Genomic DNA, 24,849 nt, shown 5'->3' on the forward strand with positions numbered 1-24,849 from the left:
CTGCCTTTCTCCCCAATGTCCTCTTGGATGTAGGCAATGTGAAATTAACTTGCAAAACAGTTGAAGGACATACAGTGCCTTCGGAAAGTATTCAGACCACTTGACTTTTTCCACATTTTGTTACGTTACAGCCTTATTCTAAAATTGAGTAAATTGTTTTTGTCCCTCATCAATCTACACACAATACCCCATAATGACAAAGCAAAAATAGGTTTTTAGAAAAAAAAATTAAATCACATTTACGTAAGTATTCAGATCCTTTACTCAGTACTTTGTTGAAGCACCTTTGGCAGCAATTACAGCCTCAAGTCTTCTTGGGTTTGACGCTACAAGCTTGGCACACCTGTATTTGGGGGGTTTCTCTCATTCTTCTCTGCAGATCCTCTCAAGCTCTGTCAGGTTAGATGGGGAGCGTCGCTGCACAGCTATTTTCACATCTCTCCAGAGATGTTCGATCGGGTTCATGTCTGGCCTTTGACTGGGCCACTCCAGGACATTCAGAGACTTGTCCCGAAGCCACTCATGTGTTTTCTTGGCTGTGTGCTTAGGGTTGTCCTGTTGGAAGGTGAACCTTCGCCCCAGTCTGAGGTCCTGAGTGCTCTGGAGCAGGCTTTCATCAATGATCTCTCTGTGCTTTGTTCCGTTCATCTTTGTCTCCCATCCCCTGACGCTGAAAAACATCTCCACAGCATGTGCTGCCACCACCATGCTTCACCGTAGGGATGCTGCCAGGTTTACTCCAGACGTGACGCTTGGCATTCAGGCCAAAGAGTTCAATCTTGGTTTCATCAGACCAGAGAATCTTGTTTCTCATGGTCTGAAAGTTTTTAGGTGCCTTTTGGCAAACTCCAAGTGGGCAATCATGCCCGCTACTCTCTCCTCTTCCATCCTATCATCTCTTCCCTCTGCTCAAACCTTCTCCAACCTATCTCCTGATTCTGCCTCCTCTACCCTCCTCTCCTCCCTTTCTGCATCCTTTGACTCTCTATGTCCCCTATCCTCCAGGCCGGCTCGGTCCTCCCCTCCTGCTCCGTGGCTCGACGACTCATTGCGAGCTCACAGAACAGGGCTCCGGGCAGCCAAGCGGAAATGGAGGAAAACTCGCCTCCCTGCGGACCTGGCATCCTTTCACTCCCTCCTCTCTACATTTTCCTCTTCTGTTTCTGCTGCTAAAGCCACTTTCTACCACTCTAAATTCCAAGCATCTGCCTCTAACCCTAGGAAGCTCTTTGCCACCTTCTCCTCCCTCCTGAATCCTCCTCCCCCTCCCCACCCCCTCCTCCCTCTCTGCGGATGACTTCATCAACCATTTTGAAAAGAAGGTCGACGACATCCGATCCTCGTTTGTTAAGTCAAACGACACCGCAGGTCCTGCTCACACTGCCCTACCCTGTGCTTTGACCTCTTTCTCCCCTCTCTCTCCAGATGAAATCTTGCGTCTTGTGACGGCCGGCCGCCCAACAACCTGCCCGCTTGACCCTATCCCCTCCTCTCTTCTCAAGACCATTTCCGGAGACCTTCTCCCTTACCTCACCTCGCTCATCAACTCATCCTTGACCGCTGGCTACGTCCCTTCCATCTTCAAGAGAGCGAGAGTTGCACCCCTTCTCAAAAAACCTACACTCGATCCCTCCGATGTCAACAACTACAGACCAGTATCCCTTCTTTCTTTTCTCTCCAAAACTCTTGAACGTGCCATCCTTGGCCAGCTCTCTTGCTATCTCTCATGACCTTCTTGATCCAAATCAGTCAGGTTCCAAGACTGGTCATTCAACTGAGACTGCTCTTCTCTGTGTCACGGAGGCTCTCCGCACTGCTAAAGCTAACTCTCTCTCCTCTGCTCTCATCCTTCTAGACCGATCTGCTGCCTTTGATACTGTGAACCAGCAGATCCTCCTCTCCACCCTCTCCGAGTTGGGCATCTCCGGCGCGGCCCACGCTTGGATTGCATCCTACCTGACAGGCCGCTCCTACCAGGTGGCGTGGCGAGAATCTGTCTCCGCACCACGTGCTCTCACCACTGGTTTCCCCCAGGGCTCTGTTCTAGGCCCTCTCCTATTCTCGCTATACACCAAGTCACTTGGCTCTGTCATATCCTCACATGGTCTCTCCTATCATTGCTATGCAGACGACACACAATTAATCTTTCCCCCATTCCCCCTTCTGATAACCAGGTGGCGAATCGCATCTCTGCATGTCTGGCAGACATATCAGTGTGGATGACGGATCACCCCCTCAAGCTGAACCTCGGCAAGACGGAGCTGCTTTTCCTCCCGGGGAAGGACTGCCCGTTCCATGATCTCGCCATCACGGTTGACAACTCCATTGTGTCCTCCGCCCAGAGTGCTAAGAACCTTGGCGTGACCCTGGACAACACCCTGTCGTTCTCCACTAACATCAAGGCGGTGACCCGATCCTGTAGGTTCATGCTCTACAACATTTGCAGAGTACAACCCTGCCTCACACAGGAAGCGGTGCAGGTCCTAATCCAGGCACTTGTCATCTCCCGTCTGGATTACTGCAACTCGCTGTTGGCTGGGCTCCCTGCCTGTGCCATTAAACCCCTACAACTCATCCAGAACGCCGCAGCCCGTCTGGTGTTCAACCTTCCCAAGTTCTCTCACGTCACCCCGCTCCTCCCCTCTCTCCACTGGCTTCCAGTTGAAGCTCGCATCCGCTACAAGACCATGGTGCTTGCCTACGGAGCCGTGAGGGGAACGGCACCTCTGTACCTTCAGGCTCTGATCAGTCCCTACACCCAAATGAGGGCACTGCGCTCATCCACCTCTGGCCTGCTGGCCCCCCTACCTCTGAGGAAGCACAGTTCCCGCTCAGCCCAGTCAAAACTGTTCGCTGCTCTGGCACCCCTATGGTGGAACAAGCTCCCTCACGACGCCAGGACAGCGGAGTCAATCACCACCTTCCGGAGACACCTGAAACCCCACCTCTTTAAGGAATACCTGGGATAGGATAAAGTAATCCTTCTAACCCCCCCCCCTTAAAAGATTTAGATGCACTATTGTAAACTGGTTGTTCCACTGGATATCATAAGGTGAATGCACCAATTTGTAAGTCGCTCTGGATAAGAGCGTCTGCTAAATGACTTAAATGTAAATGTTAATAGACAATAATTTTTCACCTTTTCCACACATACTTTATGGAATTCAAAATGGCAATGCTTGTCTTGCATAATTTGGTCAGATATACTTGGATGTGTAGTGTCAGCGTTTGTTGCTGGCATGTCATGCCTAAGTTTGCTAATCGTTTAAAAAATCATTAAAGTAGTTGGCAAAATCAATGGGTTTTGTGACTAATGAGCAATCTGAGTCAATGAATGATGGAGCTGAGTTTGCATTTTTGCCCAAAATTGCATTTAAGGTGCTCCAAAGCTTTTTACTATCATTCTTTATCTCATTTATCTTTGTTTCATAGTATAGTTTCTTCTTCTTTTTATTCCGTTTAGTCACATGATTTTTCAATTTGCAGTACGTTTGCCATTTGTTTGTGCTGCCAGTGTCACGCTCTGACCTAGGAGAGCTGTGCTTTCTCTGTGTAGTTAGGTCAGGGTGTGATAGTTGGGTGGTCATTCTATGTTTTTGTTTTCTATGTTGTGGCCAGGTATGGTTTCCAATCAGAGGCAGCTGTCTATTGTTGTCTCTGATTGGAAGCCATACTTAGGCAGCCTGTTTTTCCTGTGTTGGTGTGGGTCGTTGTTTTCCGTTTTGTTAGTATACGTGACGGAACTGATGGCTGTCGTTTTGTTTAAGTGTTTTCATTAAAGTAAAGTATGAGCACTCTACACGCTGCGCCTTGGTCCCCTTTATACGACCCGCGTTACAGCCAGACTTATTTACCATACTGTTTGCCTCATTCCTCTCAACCATACATTCAATAAAATAATTTTAAAAAATAGGTTGACTGATAACCTGAACCAGGTTGCAGGCGCTGGTTACAGTTTGAAGTTTTTTCTTGAGTGGGAAGCTTGATGAAAGCCAGTCAATATTGAACATATACCTCTCTTGATATCACATACAGTACCAGTCAAAAGTTTGGACACACCTACTCATTCAAGGGTTTTTCTTTATTTTTACTATTTTCTACATTGTAGAATAATAGTGAAGACATCAAAACTATGAAATAACACATATGGAATCATATAGTAACCAAAAAAGTTCAGATTCTTCAAAGTAGCCACCCTTTGCCTTGATGACAGCTTTGCACACTCTTGACATTCTCTCAACCAGCTTTATGAGGTAGTTGCCTGGAATGCATTTCAATTAACAGGTGTGCCTTGTTAAAAGTTAATTTGTGGAATTTCTTTCCTTAATGTGTTTGAGCCAATCAGTTGTGTTGTGACAAGGTAGGGGTGTTATACAAAAGATAGCCCTATTTGGTAAAAGACCAAGTCCACATTATGGCAAGAACAGCTCAAGTAGGCAAAGAGAAATGACAGTCCATCATTACATTAAGACATGAAGGTCAGTCAGTCCAGAACATTTAAAGAACTTTGAACGTTTCTTCAAGTGCATTCCCAAAAACCAAGCGCTATGATGAAACTGGCTATCACGAGGACCGCAACAGGAAAGGAAGACCCAGAGTTACGTCTGCTGCAGAGTATAAGTTCATTAGATTTACCAGCCTCAGAAATTGCAGCCCAAATAAATGTTTCACATGGTTCAAGTAACAGACACATCTAAACATCAACTGTTCAGAGGAGACTGTATGTATCAGGCCTTCATGGTCGAATAGATGAAAATAAACCCCTGCTAAAGGACACCAATAATAAGAAGAGACTTGCTTGGGCCAAGAAACATGAGCAATGGACATTAGACTGGTGGAAATCTGTCCTTTGGTCTGATGAGTCCAAATGTGAGATTTTTGGTTCTAACCGCCGTGTCTTTGTGAGATGCAGAGTAGGTTGAAAAGATTATCTCTGCATGTGTTGTTCCTACTGTGAAGCATGGAGGAGGAGGTGTGATGGTGTGGGGGTAGCTTTGTTGGTGACACTGTCAGTGATTTATTTAGAATTCAAGGCACACTTAAACGGCATGGCTACCACAGCATTCTGCAGCGATACGCCATCCCATCTGGTTTGCGCTTAGTGGGACTATCATTTGTTTTTCAAAAGGAAAATGACCCAACACCTCCAAGCTGTGTAAGGGCTATTTGACCAAGAAGAAGCGTGATGGAGTGCTGCATCAGATGACCTGGGCTACACAATCACTCAACCTCAACGCAATTGAGATGGTTTGGGATGAGTTGGACTGCAGAGTGAAGGAAAAGCAGCTAACAAGTGCTCAGAATATGGGAACTCCTTCAAGACTGTTGGAAAAGCATTCCAGGTGAAGCTGGTTGAGAGAATGCCAAGAGTGTGCAAAGCTGTCATCAAGGCAAAGGGTGGCTACTTTGAAGAATCTGAAATATAAAAAAGATTTTGATTTGTTTAACACTTTTTTGGTTTCTACATGATTCCATATATGTTATTTCATAGTTTTGATGCCTTCACTATTATTTTACAATGTAGAAAATAGTAAAAGTAAAGAAAAACCCTTGAATGATTAGGTTTGTCCAAAATTCTGACTGGTACAGTATATTATCCAGATACTGACTGTTAGTACTTGGTGGTATATAGCAGCTTCCCACAAGAATGGGCTTTAGGTGAGGCAGGTGATCCTGTAGCCATATTACTTCAATAGTATTTAACATGAGATCCTCTCAAAGCTTTACAGGAATGTGGTTCTTAATATAGACTGCAACACCACCCTCATTTCTGTCTTTTCTGTAAATGGTATGACCATGTATTGCAACCACTGTGTCATCAAATGTATTATCTAAGTGAGTTTCAGAGGTAGTCAGAACATGAATGTCATCTGTTACTAGCAAGTTATTTATTTCATGAACCTTGTTTCTTAGGCTACATATGTTAACGCGGGCTATTTTTAGCACTTTCCTGGGATACTTAATTGTTTTCATTGCTTTACTGGGAAGCTTAGCAGAAGTATTCATGCTCATGCTATTTATGTTAGTGCAGGGTGAGCTTCACATAGTGGGCTTCCTGCTAGGGCACACCGCCTCAGTGCTAACAGTAGAACTGGTTCATAGGCAGATGATTACTACATACAATTGCTGTGGGATCAGCAGAGGGTTTCACGGCAGTTAGAGGGACATAAATTAAATGACATTGTGTCTTCCAACGCCCCTGGGATAATGTACATTTGCTGAAGCATTATGACAACTCAGCGACACAATGGTAGGGATTAACTGAGCTGGGCTTGGGTCATTGATAAGTCATTGTCTCAACGCAGCCTTATAGTGCTGTGAAAGGATCCAGGAACCCAAATGATTTGGGTGGATCCCATCCTCCTTATAAAACAAGCTTTGTTTCCAGGAGGTATCAAAATTGTCAATAAATGTTACACCCACAGATCTGCAATGGTCGTCTAGCCAGTTATGGAGGGCTAAAAGTCTGAAATGTTCAATGCCACAATTTAGGGAGGGGAGTGGGCCAGATATTGTAGGGGGTTTATTGGTGTCAAGCAGAGACCCAATCAGTTCTTTTAAATCCATCTTTAGCTGTTCTGAGCTGCCCTTCCTGATGAACTATGATAGACTAAATTTCCTGATGCTGGTTTAAAATGTTTGGGAGCAGTTTATTGATGTCCTGTACTCATGCTCCTGGATAGCACAACGTTTAATTGTGCAAGACATTTTATAGATTAAACAATAAGTCGCATATTCCCACTGGGCACAGATGTCAATTCAACGTCTATTCCAAATTGGTTCAATGTAAATTCATTGAAATGGTGTGGAAACAACGTTGATTCAACCAGTGTGTGCCCAGTGGGTTGTTTGTATGTGTGCATTGTATTCTCCTCTGACAATAGAGCTCACCAGCTTGTAGTCCTAAAAACCGGAAATGAGTTACCTCTGGTTCGTTCAGGCATTCATATGGGGAACATGAATGGGAAAAGAATAGGGTTTTGGAATAAACGCAGAAAATAAGGTCCGAGGTTAATGCAGGCATAGGAGACCTTATATGTTTTGTTCTATGAGATAATATCAGCCAGTTAACATGAACTTTATGAATTATGAGGCCTTTAGTGTATGTACGTTATGTGTTTTTTAAATTACATAAATGCTTAAAGATTCACAAAAAGTGATGTTAGCTGAAGAACAAAACATATAACATCTCCTAAGCCTGTGCTTACTAGCTAGTGCTAGTTGGCTGTACCTGCGGCAAAACTCCTGGATTTTCATTCCTATATCTTGTTCTCTATTCTGTCTTCTCCCTACAGTTTTCAGCCATTAGCTTTGCCCACGATGACCTCATGTGAACTACAATCCCTACACTGGGGTTTAACCTTTAGAAACTTCAATGATCATCGCTTGCAATACGGCTTTCGAAACATATGGCCCTTATCTTTCATCAGCAAGAAAGAATCCTTCAAATAAAAAAGACACTTACTGTAGCAGTTACAGATCCATACCGCTATAGAGCCTCCATCCAACTAAACTACACTGTAGCAGTTACAGATCCATACAGCTATGAAGCCTCCATCCAATGAAACTACACTGTAGCAGTTACAGATCCATAACATGGAGTTATGGCCGTGTAACATGGAGTTATGGCCGTGTAACAAACCGTGTAACGTGAAGTTATGGCCGTGTAACAAACCATGTAACATGGAGTTATGGCCGTGTAACAAACCGTGTAACGTGGAGTTATGGCCGTGTAACAAACCGTGTAACGTGGAGTTATGGCCGTGTAACAAACCGTGTAACATGGAGTTATGGCCGTGTAACAAACCGTGTAACATGGAGTTATGGCCGTGTAACAAACCGTGTGGGAACTCTAACCCTATATCAGTTTAACCTATTGTTTTTGTATTTATTATTTCTCGCTGATATGAAAGGTAAGGTCCTTATGCTCCTAAAACCGTACCACAAGCAACGCGTGTTAATGTTCAGATTGAGCGTTGCAGCTCTTAACAAAACTTCACTGTTCAGAAGATGCCTTAGTCCAATGGCTCTTATGTGTAATGTAATGGAACTGAGAGTCAGGATCAAGGGCTTGTTCTCCATCTTCTGTTTAAATAGTGAGCCAACATGTTTTCAGCACTTTTATTTTCATGACTTGATTAAAACTTGTTTTCTCATGTTCTCTTTTGTGCCTCTGTGAGCAGTGTGTTTGGAACATCAAAATGCTATAAAATGGCATTATGGAATCGCAATGCACATCGTATCGGCATCTAAGTATCGTGATAATATTGTATTGTGAGGTCCTTGGTAATTCCCAGCCCTAATAGGCAATATGTAACCTTATTTAGTGCTACCTGCTATTGTGGGTTTAAAATTCATTGGTATTCACGTGTTTGTTTTTGAGGTAGAATTACTGTCATGTTATTGATGTTAAATCGCAAACCTTATTTGCACCTACTCTATTCCATGAGCAAATGGGTGTGCCTGGGTCTTAAGCCAACATACGCAGATTTTACAGCGAATGCGGTCTCCGCGAACGCAGGAATTTCAATCACACTTTAGCAATGAATTTCCGCAATACGGAATGAATCGAGACCCTAAGTTATTTTTGCAACTTGTTGCTTTCACCTATTTACAAGCTGAATAGAAATAGCAGACTGAAAGAAAAAAATAAGAAGCATCCATCCAAGTTAATCACTTGTTCAATCTGTTTCTCTGCCTGGGAGACCAGTGGAATGTCTTATCAGTGAGAATCCATCGCCCAGTTCAAAGGCTGTGGTACTCCAGTGGGTTTATGGGAAAGCTCTTTGATCTCTAGTCCTCCTCGCCACCCAGTCTTTAGGTCTGTATGACTTAGGTCTGTATGACAAAGGCCTTTAAACATGCTTGGATGAACATTGCTCTAGGTATAGGGTCACAGGTTTGTACTGGGCGTTCACAGAGAAGACATGTTGTCCTGCCGCCATAACAAAGACCTCGCTGAGCAGGGTTCAGGGAGTAGCTTACTCTCTGCTCAAACACACCAGAGGAGTGATCTCTGGGCCAAGAACAGGCCCTCTCTTTTGTGTAAGGAAAATATGGTAAACATAACAAGAAAACATACTCAAATAGATAGCATGACGGGGACTGCTCGTGGGCCATTTGTTTGGGGAGAAAGACAAACTGTCACAGCAGAGTCATGGTAAGGGAAAAAATAAATATGTGATGGATAGAGAGAGAGGATAGAGAGAGAGAGATACTGTAGATAGTGTAGTAAACCGTGGGGTGTTGAGTTGAGCGTACAGAGATTGACACAGAGACAGGGAGGCTTTAGTCCACAAAACAACTTTACTTAGACGGAAAATAAATATCTCAAAGAAATCACTTCGGTTTTGCTCGGTCTTTCTTCTCTCTCTTAACTGGTGTCCGTCTCTCTCCCTTCTCTCCCGTGGTGTGCCATTGTGCTCCTTTTATTTAGCCTCCACGGCTGGTTGGCACTTTCCTCTAATTACCTCCACTTAGCTGTCCGTGTCGCGGTGCCCAGCTCCCGTATTCCCAGCAGAGGGAGCCAACGTCACCTCACATACCTCCCCTCTTTACCATCCCCTGGGGTAGACTTCCTGGGATACCACGATAGATAGATAGATAGATAAATAGATAGATAGATAGATAGATAGATAGATAGATAGATAGATGATAGGGGGATTGTCCAGCTCTTTAAAGTGTCAAATTTGTTTCTCTCCAATGTACTCAAAACAAGAGTGACAAGCCTAAACAATAGGTTTTATATGCTGTACCGTCTCTTAAGCCTCTGCCTAGTGCAACCGATGTGAAAGGGTTAGCTAGTTAGCGGGGTGCGCGCTAATAGCGTTTCAATTGGTGACGTCACTCGCTCTGAGACCTTGAAGTAGTTGTTCCCCTTGCTCTGCAAGGGCCGCGGCTTTTGTGGAGCGATGGGTAACGATGCTTCGTGGGTGTCAGTTGTTGATGTGTGCAGAGGGTCCCTGGTTCAAGCCCAGGTAGGGACGAGGAGAGGGACGGAAGCTATACTGTTACATTGGTGCCGTGACCCGGATCACTGGTTGCTGCGGAAAAAGGGGAGGTCAAAAGGGGGGTGAGTGTAACCGATGTGAAATGGCTAGCTAGTTAGCAGGGTGCACGCTAATAGTGTTTCAATCGGTGATGTCACTCGCTCTGAGACCTTGAAGTAGTTGTTCCCCTTGCTCTGCAAGGGCCGTGGCTTTTGAGGAGCGATGGGTAACGATGCTTTGTGGGTGTCAGTTGTTGATGTGTGCAAAGGGTCCCTGGTTCAAGCCCAGGTAGGGGCGAGGAGAGGGATGGAAGCTATACTGTTACACTAGCAACCATCACCCAATTATAGATAGATCGAGCCCTACAGAATAGCCACTGTCATGGATAATAGCCTCACTTGGCTAGTGGTCAGGACAGAACATTTATTGTCCAATATGAACAATACCCTCTTAGAAAAAAAGGTGCTATCTAGAACCTAAAATGGTTATTCGGCTGTTCCCATAGGAGAACCCTTTGAAGAACCTTTTTTGGTTCCATGTAAAACCCTTCCCACAGAGGGTTCTACATGAAACCCAAAATAGTTCTACCTGGAACCAGAAAGTGTTCTACCTGGAACCAAAAAAGTGTTATCCTATGGGGATAGCCGAATAACCATTTTGGAACCCTTTTTTCTAGTAGTGTAGACATGACATGTACACATATGACTCAGGATATTGCAACCAAATAAAAAAAAATGACAATGGGGAAGATGAAACAAGTCCTCCCTGTGATTATCAAATAATACTTCTTCTCATTTCCATGCATGTGTGTGTAGGCTTGGGTTGTCCCTGCAATAGCACTCATGCTGCAGTTTCTGGGATTGCCCACCCCCCTCCCCCTCTCTCTCTTTACAACAGGAATAGTTTTTTTTTTGTTGTGGTTTGTCCTCTACCAACTGTCAGGTTGACAGATGACACACTGATTTGGAAATGTGGAGCCAACACTCTTGGGAACACTCCTGCCTACCACACACAATGGGCCTCCTGTCTACATACACAAGATTACCAAATCCACTGAAGTCAATGGCACACCTTATCCATTTTCATCCAGATTTTGGCAAGTGATTGATGACAACGGTTACTTTTCAGATGTGATGTGGGCCACATTGGGCCTCCCGCCTACATAAAGATGAAGGATTGTAATTTGATCCAGTTTGCTACAGAATAATCCTGCAGCAGCAGGAAATGTGAATTATTATGTGGATTATAATTAATGGACGTATTTGTTGATCAATTTTTTGTTAGGGCAAATTAAGTCGGAAGTTACAAACTTTAGAAGCCTTTTTTAAACTCAAATACACGACAAGTTTGCATTTCCTCCTTTTCTTAACAACAAAAGAGTGATCCAATTCAGATCCTACATCTGTACACAAGCTGACACAACCAACTGGTATTTCAATGTAATGAAGAAATAAAACATCAAGAGAATGAGAGGAGGAGGAGGAACAGGTGTGGGTTAAGGGAAGCAGGGCTTTAAAAAGCAGAACTGTTTAGGTCACAAGTCTCACTTTTGGGAGAACTGTGTTGGGCACACACCCACATCAACAAAACGCCAACACACAGGTAGACCTAGACACTTTGGGAATATGGCTTCTAGCACCTCCAGTAACCCACTGCCCAGTGGCACCAGTGTGTTCACCACTGTTCCAGACCTCTTCTTCATCCCTGAGTTTGTGAGTACAGACAAATCAAATAAGTGTTCTGCTCTCAGCTGGGACTGGACTACTGGCATTGCTCTTTACTCTAGAAATATTCTTTACTCTAATGCCCTTCACATTTATCAGAGGGAGATAAGACATTTGATTGTTCAAGGTAATATTTGGGTATGCATGCATGATGTAATTCAGAGGGCACTGAAAGGAGTATTACTTTAGTGTCAGACACTGTGTGTAGACTCATACCAAGCACTTCTTTGATTGCTGCAGCCTTCTTGGTCAGGTATCCCTTGTGAAAGAGACTATGTGTGACAATGGACTTTTCCTGGTTAAATAAATGTTGGTTTATTTCTGCTGATAATTATTGCCATAGTATTGGAAAATATGTTGATTTCTGGTTTGTGAATATCAGCTAAATCCTTATCTGAAACCAAACTATGGTTATCGCATGATGCGCGCTGTATCCAAACACCATTCATCCTCTCTTTACTGGCATGTTTGTTGAAGGAGGGGGCAGAATGTGTGTGTGAGTTTGGAAATGACCATGTACGACGGAGTGTCAGATTCTCTATGGAGAAATTGTGGCAGTGGTATCTAGTAACTAATCAAAAGGCGTATGATTATGAACAAGTGTTCATTTGGATGTTTTTGACGGAGGTAAAGATAACATAGAGCTCGTAACTGTTAGCCTACTGACTGTTGCATGCACTAGCTGTCACAGCCAGTACTTGGTGAAATGTTCTATGCAAATAGTTGAACCCCTGACTAAATGAGCTTTAGTAAGTGAAAGCTATCAGACCTTGCCTAGAGGTGCATGTTTACTTACCCTGTTACTGTGGCCTGCTCTCTGTGGTCTTACCACAACACATGGAGTGACACTATTGGGGTGACATTAAGAAGTGGATGGCTGATTGAACCATCAAATCCCATGACTAACAACTTGTCAACTAAATGCATTGATGTTTACACATTATGACCGTACGTGTTCTGCGTTCTCTCTCTCTCTCTCTCTGTGTGTGTGTGTGTGTGTGTGTGTGTGTGTGTGTGTGTGTGTGTGTGTGTGTGTGTGTGTGTGTGTGTTTGCGTGTGTGTGTGTGTGTGGCAGATATTCGGAGGTCTGGTGTGGACTCTGGTGGCCTCCACAAAGGTGCTGTTTGCGAACCCTCAGGGCTGGGTGATGTTTGTCTCTGTGTTCTGCTTCATCTTCACTACCCTGTGGTTCCTCATCTTCATCAGTGGAGCCAATAAGAGCAGCATCTGGCCCACACTGGTGAGTCTGAGAGACATTCATACAGCCATCTTTGATAAAAGTGATTTCCTCAAAAAGGATTATGGAACAGATTTTCTTCCCATCCTAAATGTCTATTCAGAAAGAATGATGATGATGGTGATGATGACGATGGTGATGAGAGTATAATGAACATTCTGTCTATTGAAAGGCTGTAGTATTATAACAGGTAGTATAACAGGATGATGACTAACTCTCTCTCATGTTGCTTCTCTCTCACTCTCTCTCTCTCTCTCTCTCTCTCTCTCTCTCTCTCTCTCTCTCTCTCTCTCTCTCTCTCTCTCACTCTTCAGGATGTTGTGTATCATTCCCTTGCAGCCTTCTTCTACCTCAGTGCAGCAGTGGTACAGGCCTATGTCACCATTAGTCTGAAATCAGTTACCAGTACTTTCTTCAAAGAATACCAATTGGACATTGCTGCAGTGGTATGTTCCTTCACTCCTGTGACTCAAACAAAGTGTTCTTCAACTGAAGCTTACTGCATGTTCCTATTGGTCCATCCCACTCCTCACCTTTCTGTATCTTGTATTTTTCCTGTAGGTGATGTGTTATGTGGTGACTCTGCTCTACGCCCTCCATGCCATCTTCTCTACGATGAGATGGAAGAATTCCTCATGAAGACCAGCATCCACAAGACAACTGACAATGGGGCAACAGACATTAGAGAAGGCTTTGTATTGACATCAATTGTAATCTATACATATTCAAATATTTTTCTATATTATTTTCTTCTTGCAAATACCATAAACCAATTTGGAGTGAAATGCATATACAATATAAATAAAAAGATAAATAAATATATTTGATATTTAACCAAGTGCCTGATTCAGATATAATACTATGTCCAGGTGTAGCAAAAACTATTACAACGATGTTAAATAAAAATGCTGATGTGAAGCAATGCATTTTGTTATGGTAGGGTAGACCTATTAGATGAACATAGGAACTGAAGAGGTTGCGGTGGCTACTCTTGTGAAAAATGTATAATCTATCACCCCAACATAGTGTAGAGGCAAACAAAGGACTGATTTCCCCAGCAATGCATTTTGCACACACAGTTTCTTTTGTAATTGTCTTGAACAAAAAGGTCAACAGGTAATCTTATTTGTGTAGGGTAGGGTGTGTCCAGGTGGCGAAAGGTAGACTGCCTACCACAATGCCGCAGCAGGTTTTGCAAGTCTTCTTTCATATAAGGGAACACCTGTCGCTCCGTTAGTTCACTGTAGTAGTTGATAGCGAATAGTAGGCATAGCACGTTGATTGCAGAGTATGCAGCCTAGCCTATGGCATTCATTTGTTATGCTTCAGAAATTACAAGGAATTTAGAATAGTATGGAAGGCTTTAGGCCATCGGCGGACAGGGAACAGAAACACAACGGCCCATTTCTTTCCCTTGAGGCCCCCATTATTATCCAGATACTGATCATTTTAAACACACCCAGGTTAGGCAAAAAATAGACCAGGCCTTCTGGCATTAGCTAGAAATACCAGATGGCCAGTCTGCCCCAGCTTTGAGGGCTCCCGAGTGGTGCAGCGGTCTAAGGCACTGTATTTCAGTGCAAAAGGTGTCACTACAGTCCCTGGTTCAAATCCAGACTGAATCACATCCAGCCATGATCAGGAATCCCATAGGGCATCGCACAATTGTCCCAGTTTCAACTGGGTTTGGGCCGAGGTAGGCTGTCATTGTAAATAACAATTTCTTCTTAAGTGACTTGCCTACTTAAATAAAGGTTTACAATAAAATGCAGGCTGCTGAACAACATGGTAAAACACTCATTACAACCTATGGCTTATTTGTTTCTTTGGAGAAGCACCACACCAACAGTTTGTCAATTAAGCGTGGGCTGATAATATGTTGTGGTGGATGTCCTCACAGTGAACCTTTATTCCACTCTTTATTTATTCCATTCCACATGTTGGCATGATCTCTTTCTTTTTTTGTCTATTGTTACAAATATGATGCATGGTCATTAGTGCCTGATGATGATGCCTCACAGACATCATTTCATAAGAGGCAGATGCCACTTATCTAAGTGTTACATCACAGAAGGAATGCAATCATTCTTTGGTGACAACAAAATACATAACTTCTCTCTCTTTTTTGTACTATGTGTTTTTTGTAATATGTGCTGCAGTACAAGTAGCTTTTGTACAGTAGACTTTAAATACTTTAAATATAAATATATAAAACCAATAAATTATTATTATTACTTGGTCTTTCAGAGCTTCATTCAAAATCTGGATTTGACACCGGCAAGAAACCCAGTAAACATGTAACGTCACATCTCTCTCTTCATCTCAAAGTTGTCTCCCAGAGAATGCTTCAACACTCTAGAGTACGTGTGAAACTCGTTCCACGGAGGGCCGAGTGCCTGCAGGTTTTCGCTGCTTGCTTGTACTTGATTGATGAATGATCAGTGATCATTCATGATCAATGGTCAGTGATTAGTTAGAAACTCCCCTCACCTGGTTATCTAGTTCCTAATTGGACACAAATTGAAAGGAGGAACCAAAGACCAGCAGACACTCGGCCCTCCATGGAATGAGTTTGACACCCCTTCTCTAGAGTCTAAGCCAGGAAGAAGGAATTGTAACGTCACAATCATTTTCTTCATCTCAAGGCAGTCTCTCCAAGAAAGCTTCAATGGAATCCTTCATTGTCCTTTCTATTAGAACTATACTGAACAAAAATATAAACACAACATGCAACAATTTCAAAGATTTTACTGAATTACAGTTAATTTAATTAAATCAGTCATGAGATGAATTCCTTAGGCCCTAATCTATGGATTTCACAAGACTGGGAATACAGGCATGCATCTGTTGGTCAACGCTACCTTAAAATAAATATATAGGGATGTGGATCAGACAACCAGTCAGTATCTGGTGTGACCACCATTTGCCTTATGCAACACACTGTCGTACATGTCGATCCAGAGCATCCCAAACATGCTCAATGGGTGACATGTCTGATGAGTATGCAGGCCATGGAAGACCAGTAACATTTTCAGCTTCCAAGAATTGTGTACAGATCCTTGCAACATGGGGCCGTGCATTATCATGCTGAAACATGAGGTGATGGAGGCAGATGAATGGCACGACAATGGGGCTCAGGATCTTGTCACGGTATCTCTGTGCATTGAAATTGACATCAATGAAATGCAATTGTGTTTGTTGTCCGTAGCTTATGCCTGGCCATACCATAACCACACCACCACCATGGGGCACTATGTTTACAACGTTGACATCGGCAACCAGCTCACTCACACGACGCCATACATGTGGTCTGCGGTTGTGAGACCTGTTGGACGTACTGCCAAATGATCTAAAACAACATTGGAGGTGGCTTAGGGTAGAGAACTTAACATTCAATTCTCTGGCAAACACTCTGGTGGATATTCCTGCAGTCAGCATTCCAATTTCACGATCCCTCAAAACGTTAGACATCTGTGGCATTGTGTTGTGTAACAAAACTGCACAGTTTAGTGTCCTTTTATTGTCCCCATGCACAAGGTGCAACTGTGTAATGATAATGTTATTTAATCATCTTATTGATATGCCACACCTGTCAGGTGGATGGATTATCTTGGCAAAGGAGAAATGCTCACTAACAGGGATTAAACAAATTGGTACACAAAATTTGAGCAAAATAAGCTTTGTGTGCTTATTGAAAATCTCTAGGATCTTTCATTTCAGGTTATGAAACATGGGACCAACACTTCACATGTTGCGTTTACATTTTTGTTCAGTGTACTAATATGTGAAAAGACTGAAGAGGGACAAAGTAAGTTTTCTCCATATTGCTTTCACCTCTCCAGCCATAACAAAGCAGTAGTCCCCAAGGAGAGTGACTGAGGACCATTGGGACATAGCCCTGCACTTGATGCCATTCCAAGTCAATGAAGGCTTCAGCAGACCTTTATAGTAGGTATGGACTGGATTATTGTGCTTAGTTGTTATTGAGCAGACTGGTGTGTGTGTGTGTGTGTGTGTGTGTGTGTGTGTGTGTGTGTGTGTGTGTGTGTGTGTGTGTGTGTGTGTGTGTGTGTGTGTGTGCTTGCTTGCGTGAGAGTGTTTAATAAATGAATGGCTGAGTGTGTGTTTTATAAGTTTGTCAGTATGCTTGTCTATTAATGTGATTTTGTGTGAGATAGTGTGTGCCTAATGGTCTCTTTGTATCTCTCCAGGACTTTGCGTACCATTGACTGGCAGCCTTCTCCTACCTTAGTGTATCAAAACCCCTGACGAAGGTCACCACTCATTTTAAAGAGGATACAGCCATCTAGAAAAACTACCAGATAGACATTGCTGCTGTGGTAAGTGCTACACAGATACCAGTGCTTAGAAAGAGCTGAATTAATATTCCTTTGAAGAAATGACAGACAAATTCAATTTACTGATACTTTATTGAGAGCATTATTAACATTATAACAGCAATGACTTAGTTACATAGCTACAGTATCTGTGCATTGTTGGGAAGGTAAGTAAGCATTTGACTGTTAGTCTACACCTCTTGTTTACAAAGCATATGGTGAATACAATATATTTTATTTGTGTGTTTCTGTATATTCTGTGAGGCTCAGAAAACATGTGTCTTGGACTTGTCTCAGGTGTTTTCCTACACGGCCACATTGTTATCTTTCCTCCATTTCATCCTGTCGTCCATTCGGTGGAATGCCTTTTGAGGACGAGTTATCTCCATTGATGACACTGAATGTGTTAGCAATGTGTAAGCAATCAAGAGGTGTAAGTTACAATCAACCTCGTTGTTCTCACACACCCAAAATCATAGATTTGAACCAGAGGCACAAAACCAGACATTTTAATAAATGGTTTGCATGGATATATGTTAAGGAATTTCTCATTCAGTTTTTATTACTGATATGCAATCTTGTCACATACTGTAATCAATGGATGATCTCTGTACGCCTGTAATTATTTTAGTAAAATAACACTCCTGATTGATCATGATCAACACCTACTATCTGGGAACCCCATCTTCCCATCACTTTTTATACGATTTGTATACGATCTATATATCTGTATATACCACATATATACACTACCGGTCAAAAGTTTTAGAATACCTACTCATTCCAGGGTTTTTCTTTAGTTTTACTATTTTCTACAATGTAGAATAATAGTGAAGACATCAAAACTATGAAATAACACATGGAATCATGTAGTAACCAAAGAATTGTTAAACAAATCAAATGATACTTTATATTTGAGATTCTTCAAAGTAGCCACACGTTGCCTTGATGACAGCTTTGGTCTGATGAGTCCAAATTTGAGATTTTTGGTTACAGCCGCCGTGTCTTTGTGAGAAGCATAGTAGAACAGATTATCTCCGCATGTGTGGTTCCCACCGTGAAACATTGAGGAGGAGGTGTGATGGTGTGGGGGTGCTTTGCTGGTAAACCTGTCTGTGATTTATTTAGAATTCAAGGCACACTTAACCAGTATGGCTACCACAGCATTCTGCAGCGATATGCCATCCCATCTGGTTTGCGCTTAGTGGGACTATTATTTATTTTCAGCAGGACAATGACCCAACACACCTCCAGGCTGTGTAAGGGCTATTTGACCAAGAAGGAGAGTGATTGAGTGCTGTATCAGATGACCTGGCCTCCACAATCACCTGACCTCAACCCAATTCAGATGGTTTGGGATGAGTTGGATCACAGAGTGAAGGGAAAGCAGCCAACAAGTGCTCAGCATACACTTTTCTGTTTACTACATGATTCCATATGTTTTATTTCATAGTTTTGATGTTGTCACTATTATTCTGCAATGTTGAAAATAGTAAAAAAGAAATAAACACCCTTGAGTGAGTAAGTGTGTCCAAACTTTTGATATACACTGGTACTGTATATATATACAGTTGAAGTCGGAAGTTTACATACACTTAGGTTGGAGTCATTAAAACTCGTTTTTCAACCACTCCACACATTTCTTGTTAGGACATCTACTTTGTGCATGACACAAGTCATTTTTCCAACAATTGTTTACAGACAGATTATTTCACTTTTAATTCACTGTATCACAATTCCAGTGGGTCAGAAGTTTACATACACAAAGTTGACTGTACCTTTAAACAGCTTGGAAAATTCCCGAAAATTATGTCATGGCTTTAGAAACTTCTGATTGGCTAATTGACATCATTAGAGTCAATTGGAGGTGTACCTGTGGATGTATTTCAAGGCCTACCTTCAAAATCAGTGATACTTTGCTTGACATCACGGGAAAATCAAAAGAAATCAGCCAAGACCTCAGAAAAAAAATTGTAGACCTCCAATCATCTGGTTCATCCTTGGGAGCAATTTCCAAACGCCTGAAGGTACCACGTTCATCTGTACAAACAATAGTATTCAAGTATAAACACCATGGGACCACGCAGCCGCCATACCGCTCATGAAGGAGACACGTTCTGTCTCCTAGAGATGAACGTACTTTGGTGCGAAAAGTGCAAATCAATCCCACAACAACAGCAAAGGACCTTGTGAAGATGCTGGAGGAAACAGGTACAAAAGTATCTATATCCACAGTAAAAATGAGTCCTATATCGACATAACCTGAAAGGCCGTTCAGCAAGGAAGAAGCCACTGCTCCAGAACTGCCAAAAAAAGCCAGACTACAGTTTGGAACTGCACATGGGGACAAAGATCGTACTTTTCGGAGAAATGTCCTCTGGTCTGATGAAACAAAAATAGAACTGTTTGGCCATAATGACCATCGTTATGTTTGGAGGAAAAAGGGGGAGGCTTGCAAGCCGAAAAACACCATCCCAACCGTGAAGCACGGGGGTGGCAGAATCATGTTATGGGGGTGCTTTGCTGCAGGAGGGACTGGTGCACTTCACAAAATAGATGGCATCATGAGGCAGGAAATTATGGAGATATATTGAAGCAACATCTTAAGACATCAGTCAGGAAGTTAAAGCTTGGTCGCAAATGGGTCTTCCAAATGGACAATGACCCTAAGCATACTTCCAAAGTTGTGGCAAAATGGCTTAAGGACAACAAAGTCAAGGTATTGGAGTGGCCATGACAAAGCCCTGACCTCAATCCTATCGAAAATTTGTGGGCAGAACTGAAAAAGCGTGTGCGAGCAAGGAGGCCTACAAACCAGTTTCACCAGCTCTGTCAGGAGGAATGTGCCAAAATTCACCCAACTTATTGTAGGAAGCTTGTGGAAGGCTTTCCAAAACATTTTACCCAAGTTAAACAATTTAAAGGCAATGCTACCAAATACTAATTGAGTGTATGTAAACTTCTGACACACTGGGAATGTGGTGATTGTAATAAAAGCTGAAATAAATCATTCTCTCTACTATTATTCTGACATTTCACATTCTTAAAATAAGTGGTGATCCTAACTGACCTAAGACAGGGCATTTTTATTAGGATTAAATGTCAGGAATTGTGAAAAACGGAGTTTAAATGTATTCGGCTAAGGTGTATGTAAACTTCCGACTTCAACTGTATATATTATCTACCAAATTTCACAGTGGGTGCGAGACCTGGAGAGGCCTACAAGCCACAGTGTCTCGCACCCACTCTGACATTTGATTGCGGATTGGTGATGATCATAGGGTTCTTTAGCAAGGCTGGAATCGGGCAGATTTGTCTTTGTGAAGGACACATGAATCTAGCCACGTACAAAGTTGTCCTGGAAGAAAACTTGCTTCCTTCTGCTCTGACAATGTTTCCCAACTCTGAGGATTGGTTTTTCCCACAGGACAATGCTCTATGCCACACAGCCAGGTCAAGGTATGGCTGGAGGACCGCCAGATCAAGACCCTGTCATGGCCAGCCCAATCTCCAGACCTGAACCCCATTGAAAACCTCTGGAATGTGATCAAGAGGAAGATGGATGGTCACAAGCCATCCAACAAAGCCGAGCTGCTTGAATTTTTGCGCCAGGAGTGGCATAAAATCACCCAACATCAATGTGAAAGACTGGTGGAGAGCATGCCAAGACGCATGAAGCCGTGACTGAAAATCAGGGTTATTCCACCAAATATTAATTTCTGAACTCTTCCTAAGTTAAAACATTAGTATTGTGTTGTTTAAAAAGGAATATGAACTTTTTTTGTTGCATTAATCGAGGTCTGACAACACTGCATAGTTTTAGTTTTTTTGACCAGTTGTCATTTTCTGCAAATAAATGCTCTAAATGACAATATTTTTATTTGGAATTTGGGAGAAACGTTGTCAGTAGATTATAGAATAAAACAACAATTTTCATTTTACCCAAACACATACCAATAAATAGTAAAACCAGAGAAACTGATAATTTTGCAGTGGTCTCTTAATTTTTTCCAGAGTTGTATTTGTTTACAGGCCATGGAGACTTTTTTCATGTTCTAGTTTCTGTTGACTTGTGTTTTGAAAAGCAGATATTGTCTCCATCTAATGTTGGGGACAGTCATTATATGGAATGCGTGTGTGTGTGTGTGTGTGTGTGTGTGTGTGTGTGTGTGTGTGTATGTGTGTGTGTGTGTGTGTGTGTGTGTGTGTGTGAAGGCAGGTAGGGGAAGGGGTATCAGGAAGAGGAGAGAGTTCTTATGTACCAGGAACCAAAGAAGCGGAGGACCTTTGACAATCACTCTTGGATTGCACCTTATAAGTTTCAAGTTTTAATGTCACGTGCACAAGTACAGCGAAATGCCTTTCTTGCAGTAATCAATGCAGTAATCAATAACAATGTAATACTAAAAATAACAGAAGGTAGAACAGAAAATAAAAAAAGGTAACAGACAAGATCCAATACATGCCTTTCTTGGTCACATGACCCAGTGCACTGTTTATAATAATAATAATATAAATAATAACATCCACAGTTTTTTTGGGGGGGGGGGGGATGTGCAGAAAGTCATCAATGTAAGGGAATTTCTTTTTTTAAATTCTTGTTGATCTAACTGCACTATCCAATTTACAGTAGCTATTATAGTGAAATAGTAAAATAATACCATGCTATTGGTTGACGAGAGTGCATAGTTATGCACTTGAAAATATATCAATAAACCAACTAGGCACATTAGGGCAGGCTTGATACAACATTTTGAACAGAAATGCAATAGTTCATCGGATCAGTCTGGGATCAAACTTTGCACATACACTGCTGCCATCTTGTGGCCAAAATCAAAATTGCGCCTAAACTGGAATAATTCATTGTGGCCTTTCTCTTACATTTCAAAGATGATGTATCTTTGTATTATCTTTTACCAGATCTAATGTGTTATATTCTCCTACATAAATTTCACATTTCCACAAACTTCAAAGTGTTTCCCTTCAAATGGTGTTAAGAATATGCATATCCTTGCTTCAGGTCCTGAGCAACAGGCAGTTAGATTTGGGTATGTCATTTTAGGTGAAAATTGATTATTTTATTTAACCTTTATTGAACTAGGCAAGTCAGTTAAGAACAAATTCTTATTTTTAATGATTGCCTAGGAACAGTGGGTTAGCTGCCTTGTTCAGGGGCAGAACAACAGATTTTTACCTTGCCAGCTCGGGGATTCAATATCGCAACCTTCATGTTACTAGTCCAACACTCTACCACTGGGCTACCTGCCACCCCAACCTTTCACCTTACAATTATTTGTTTAAAGGTGAGAATGTATAGAAAACATGATATGAGAACCAAAACCGCTGGCCCAAGAAAGATTATTCCATTGGGAGAGCAGTTTCCAGTCTTAAGAACATCAGATTTGTTACAATACTATAAATCGAATGATTCTTAATGAAAGGTCAAAAACAAAGAACTTGAGCTACGAGATATGATAACATATACAATATATGTACAATATTTTTGTTTTTTTTACACATCACTCATGACTGACAAAATATCAAAGTGTTTATCCATAATAAAGACAAACAATATAAGAAGCCTGAATATCAGGTGCTAATAGCACCCCCAAGTGGTGGAGAGGTCACATAACACATTACACCTGTCCTGCACCAACCAAAATATTCAGCTGAAAGTCTTTAAATAACTACTTAGTTTGAATCCTACCATTAGTTCAACCACCAAGTTCAAGACCATATGAAGAGAACACTATTGAAATAAATACCTGTCTGGCTTAAGACAGACAGCACTGTTGGAAGGATCCCTTTTTTGGAGAGCTGTTCATGTGTGAATGAATGCTTCTTCAGACGACAAACTAGAGACTCCCTGCCAAGGGGTTGCCAAGTTGAGGTAAACAGCACACATAATTATTAATAACTCATAAGTTGACTAAAGGGACTATTAAAATATGATAACTATACACAATAAAGAGTCTGAAAATAGTCAAGGAGAGATAACATGGCAAGTCAGAGTGCGGAAAAGTACGGCAGAAATGTATACTTTGAGTTTACAAAGTCATTCACTGTTAAAAGCTCTTGAGTTTGATGCTATTTTCTTGCTGCATTGTTTCGTTTTCTTGCTGCAAAGTTTCGTTTTCATGATGTTTGCAGAAGGTGGTGACTATGTTAGTAGTTGCATACTGGAATGCAGGTGGAAATGAACTGAAAAGCTAAAACAGCAACAGCCTCTGGAGCGAGCAGTGGACAGCTGCTGAGGAAATGATCACTATCACTATAACTGGCATCAAAGCATGACATGTCCTGACAGCTCCTTCAAAAGCAATAGAACACAACACAAGCCAATTTGGAGAGTTTACTTGATTCATTAAAAGAAGCTCAACGTATAGGAAGTTATCAATTGTATAGAATAGTTGAAAACAGTTACTTTTCAGATGTGACATGGGACCTTGTTTGGCCTCCCGCCTACATACAGATGTAGGATCTTAATTTGATCCAGTTTGCTAAAGAAGGAAAATAATCCTGCAGCAACAGGAAATGTGAATTATTATGTGGATTATAATTAATGGACATTTTTGTAGGTGTTTTAGAAGCCTTTTTTAAACTCAAAAACACGACAAGTTTGCATTTCCTCCTTTTCTTAACAACAAAAGAGTGATCCAATTCAGATCCTACATCTGTACACAAGCTGACACAACCAACTGGTATTTCAATGTAATGAAGAAATAAAACATCAAGAGAATGAGAGGAGGAGGAGGAACAGGTGTGGGTTAAGGGAAGCAGGGCTTTAAAAAGCAGAACTGTTTAGGTCACAAGTCTCACTTTTGGGAGAACTGTGTTGGGCACACACCCACATCAACAAAACGCCAACACACAGGTAGACCTAGACACTTTGGGAATATGGCTTCTAGCACCTCCAGTAACCCACTGCCCAGTGGCACCAGTGTGTTCACCACTGTTCCAGACCTCTTCTTCATCCCTGAGTTTGTGAGTACAGACAAATCAAATAAGTGTTCTGCTCTCAGCTGGGACTGGACTACTGGCATTGCTCTTTACTCTAGAAATATTCTTTACTCTAATGCCCTTCACATTTATCAGAGGGAGATAAGACATTTGATTGTTCAAGGTAATATTTGGGTATGCATGCATGATGTAATTCAGAGGGCACTGAAAGGAGTATTACTTTAGTGTCAGACACTGTGTGTAGACTCATACCAAGCACTTCTTTGATTGCTGCAGCCTTCTTGGTCAGGTATCCCTTGTGAAAGAGACTATGTGTGACAATGGACTTTTCCTGGTTAAATAAATGTTGGTTTATTTCTGCTGATAATTATTGCCATAGTATTGGAAAATATGTTGATTTCTGGTTTGTGAATATCAGCTAAATCCTTATCTGAAACCAAACTATGGTTATCGCATGATCCGCGCTGTATCCAAACACCATTCATCCTCTCTTTACTGGCATGTTTGTTGAAGGAGGGGGCAGAATGTGTGTGTGAGTTTGGAAATGACCATGTACGACGGAGTGTCAGATTCTCTATGGAGAAATTGTGGCAGTGGTATCT

At 42.0% G+C, this 24,849-nt stretch overlaps 2 protein-coding genes across 2 annotated transcripts in view; both read left to right on the top strand.

The window, feature by feature from the left end:
* Nucleotides 1-11,512: 11,512 nt before the first annotated feature.
* LOC115193613 (myelin and lymphocyte protein) lies at nucleotides 11,513-14,750 on the top strand. Its single transcript, XM_029752431.1, has 4 exons — nucleotides 11,513-11,701; nucleotides 12,789-12,953; nucleotides 13,265-13,396; nucleotides 13,512-14,750. The coding sequence occupies exons 1-4, from the start codon at nucleotides 11,615-11,617 to the stop codon at nucleotides 13,587-13,589; spliced, it is 462 nt and encodes a 153-aa protein (XP_029608291.1). The 5' UTR covers nucleotides 11,513-11,614; the 3' UTR covers nucleotides 13,590-14,750.
* Nucleotides 14,751-24,082: 9,332 nt separating this feature from the next.
* LOC115193614 (myelin and lymphocyte protein-like) overlaps nucleotides 24,083-24,849 on the top strand; it is a 3,006-nt gene continuing 2,239 nt past the window's right edge. The window contains exon 1 of the mRNA XM_029752432.1: nucleotides 24,083-24,271. Within this exon, the coding sequence (XP_029608292.1) occupies nucleotides 24,185-24,271 (87 nt within the window). The 5' untranslated portion in view covers nucleotides 24,083-24,184. The remainder of the gene's footprint in view (nucleotides 24,272-24,849) is intronic.

The sequence above is a fragment of the Salmo trutta genome, chromosome 5 (assembly GCF_901001165.1).
Source record: "Salmo trutta chromosome 5, fSalTru1.1, whole genome shotgun sequence".
Taxonomy (NCBI): domain Eukaryota; kingdom Metazoa; phylum Chordata; class Actinopteri; order Salmoniformes; family Salmonidae; genus Salmo; species Salmo trutta.

Coding starts and splice junctions, on each gene's coding strand:
- LOC115193613 (XM_029752431.1), top strand. CDS start 11,615: ATGGCTTCTAGCACCTCCAGTAACCCACTGCCCAGTGGCACCAGTGTG. Junction 12,954..13,264: donor GCAGCATCTGGCCCACACTG/GTGAGTCTGAGA, acceptor CTCACTCTTCAG/GATGTTGTGTATCATTCCCT. Junction 13,397..13,511: donor AATTGGACATTGCTGCAGTG/GTATGTTCCTTC, acceptor TTTTTCCTGTAG/GTGATGTGTTATGTGGTGAC.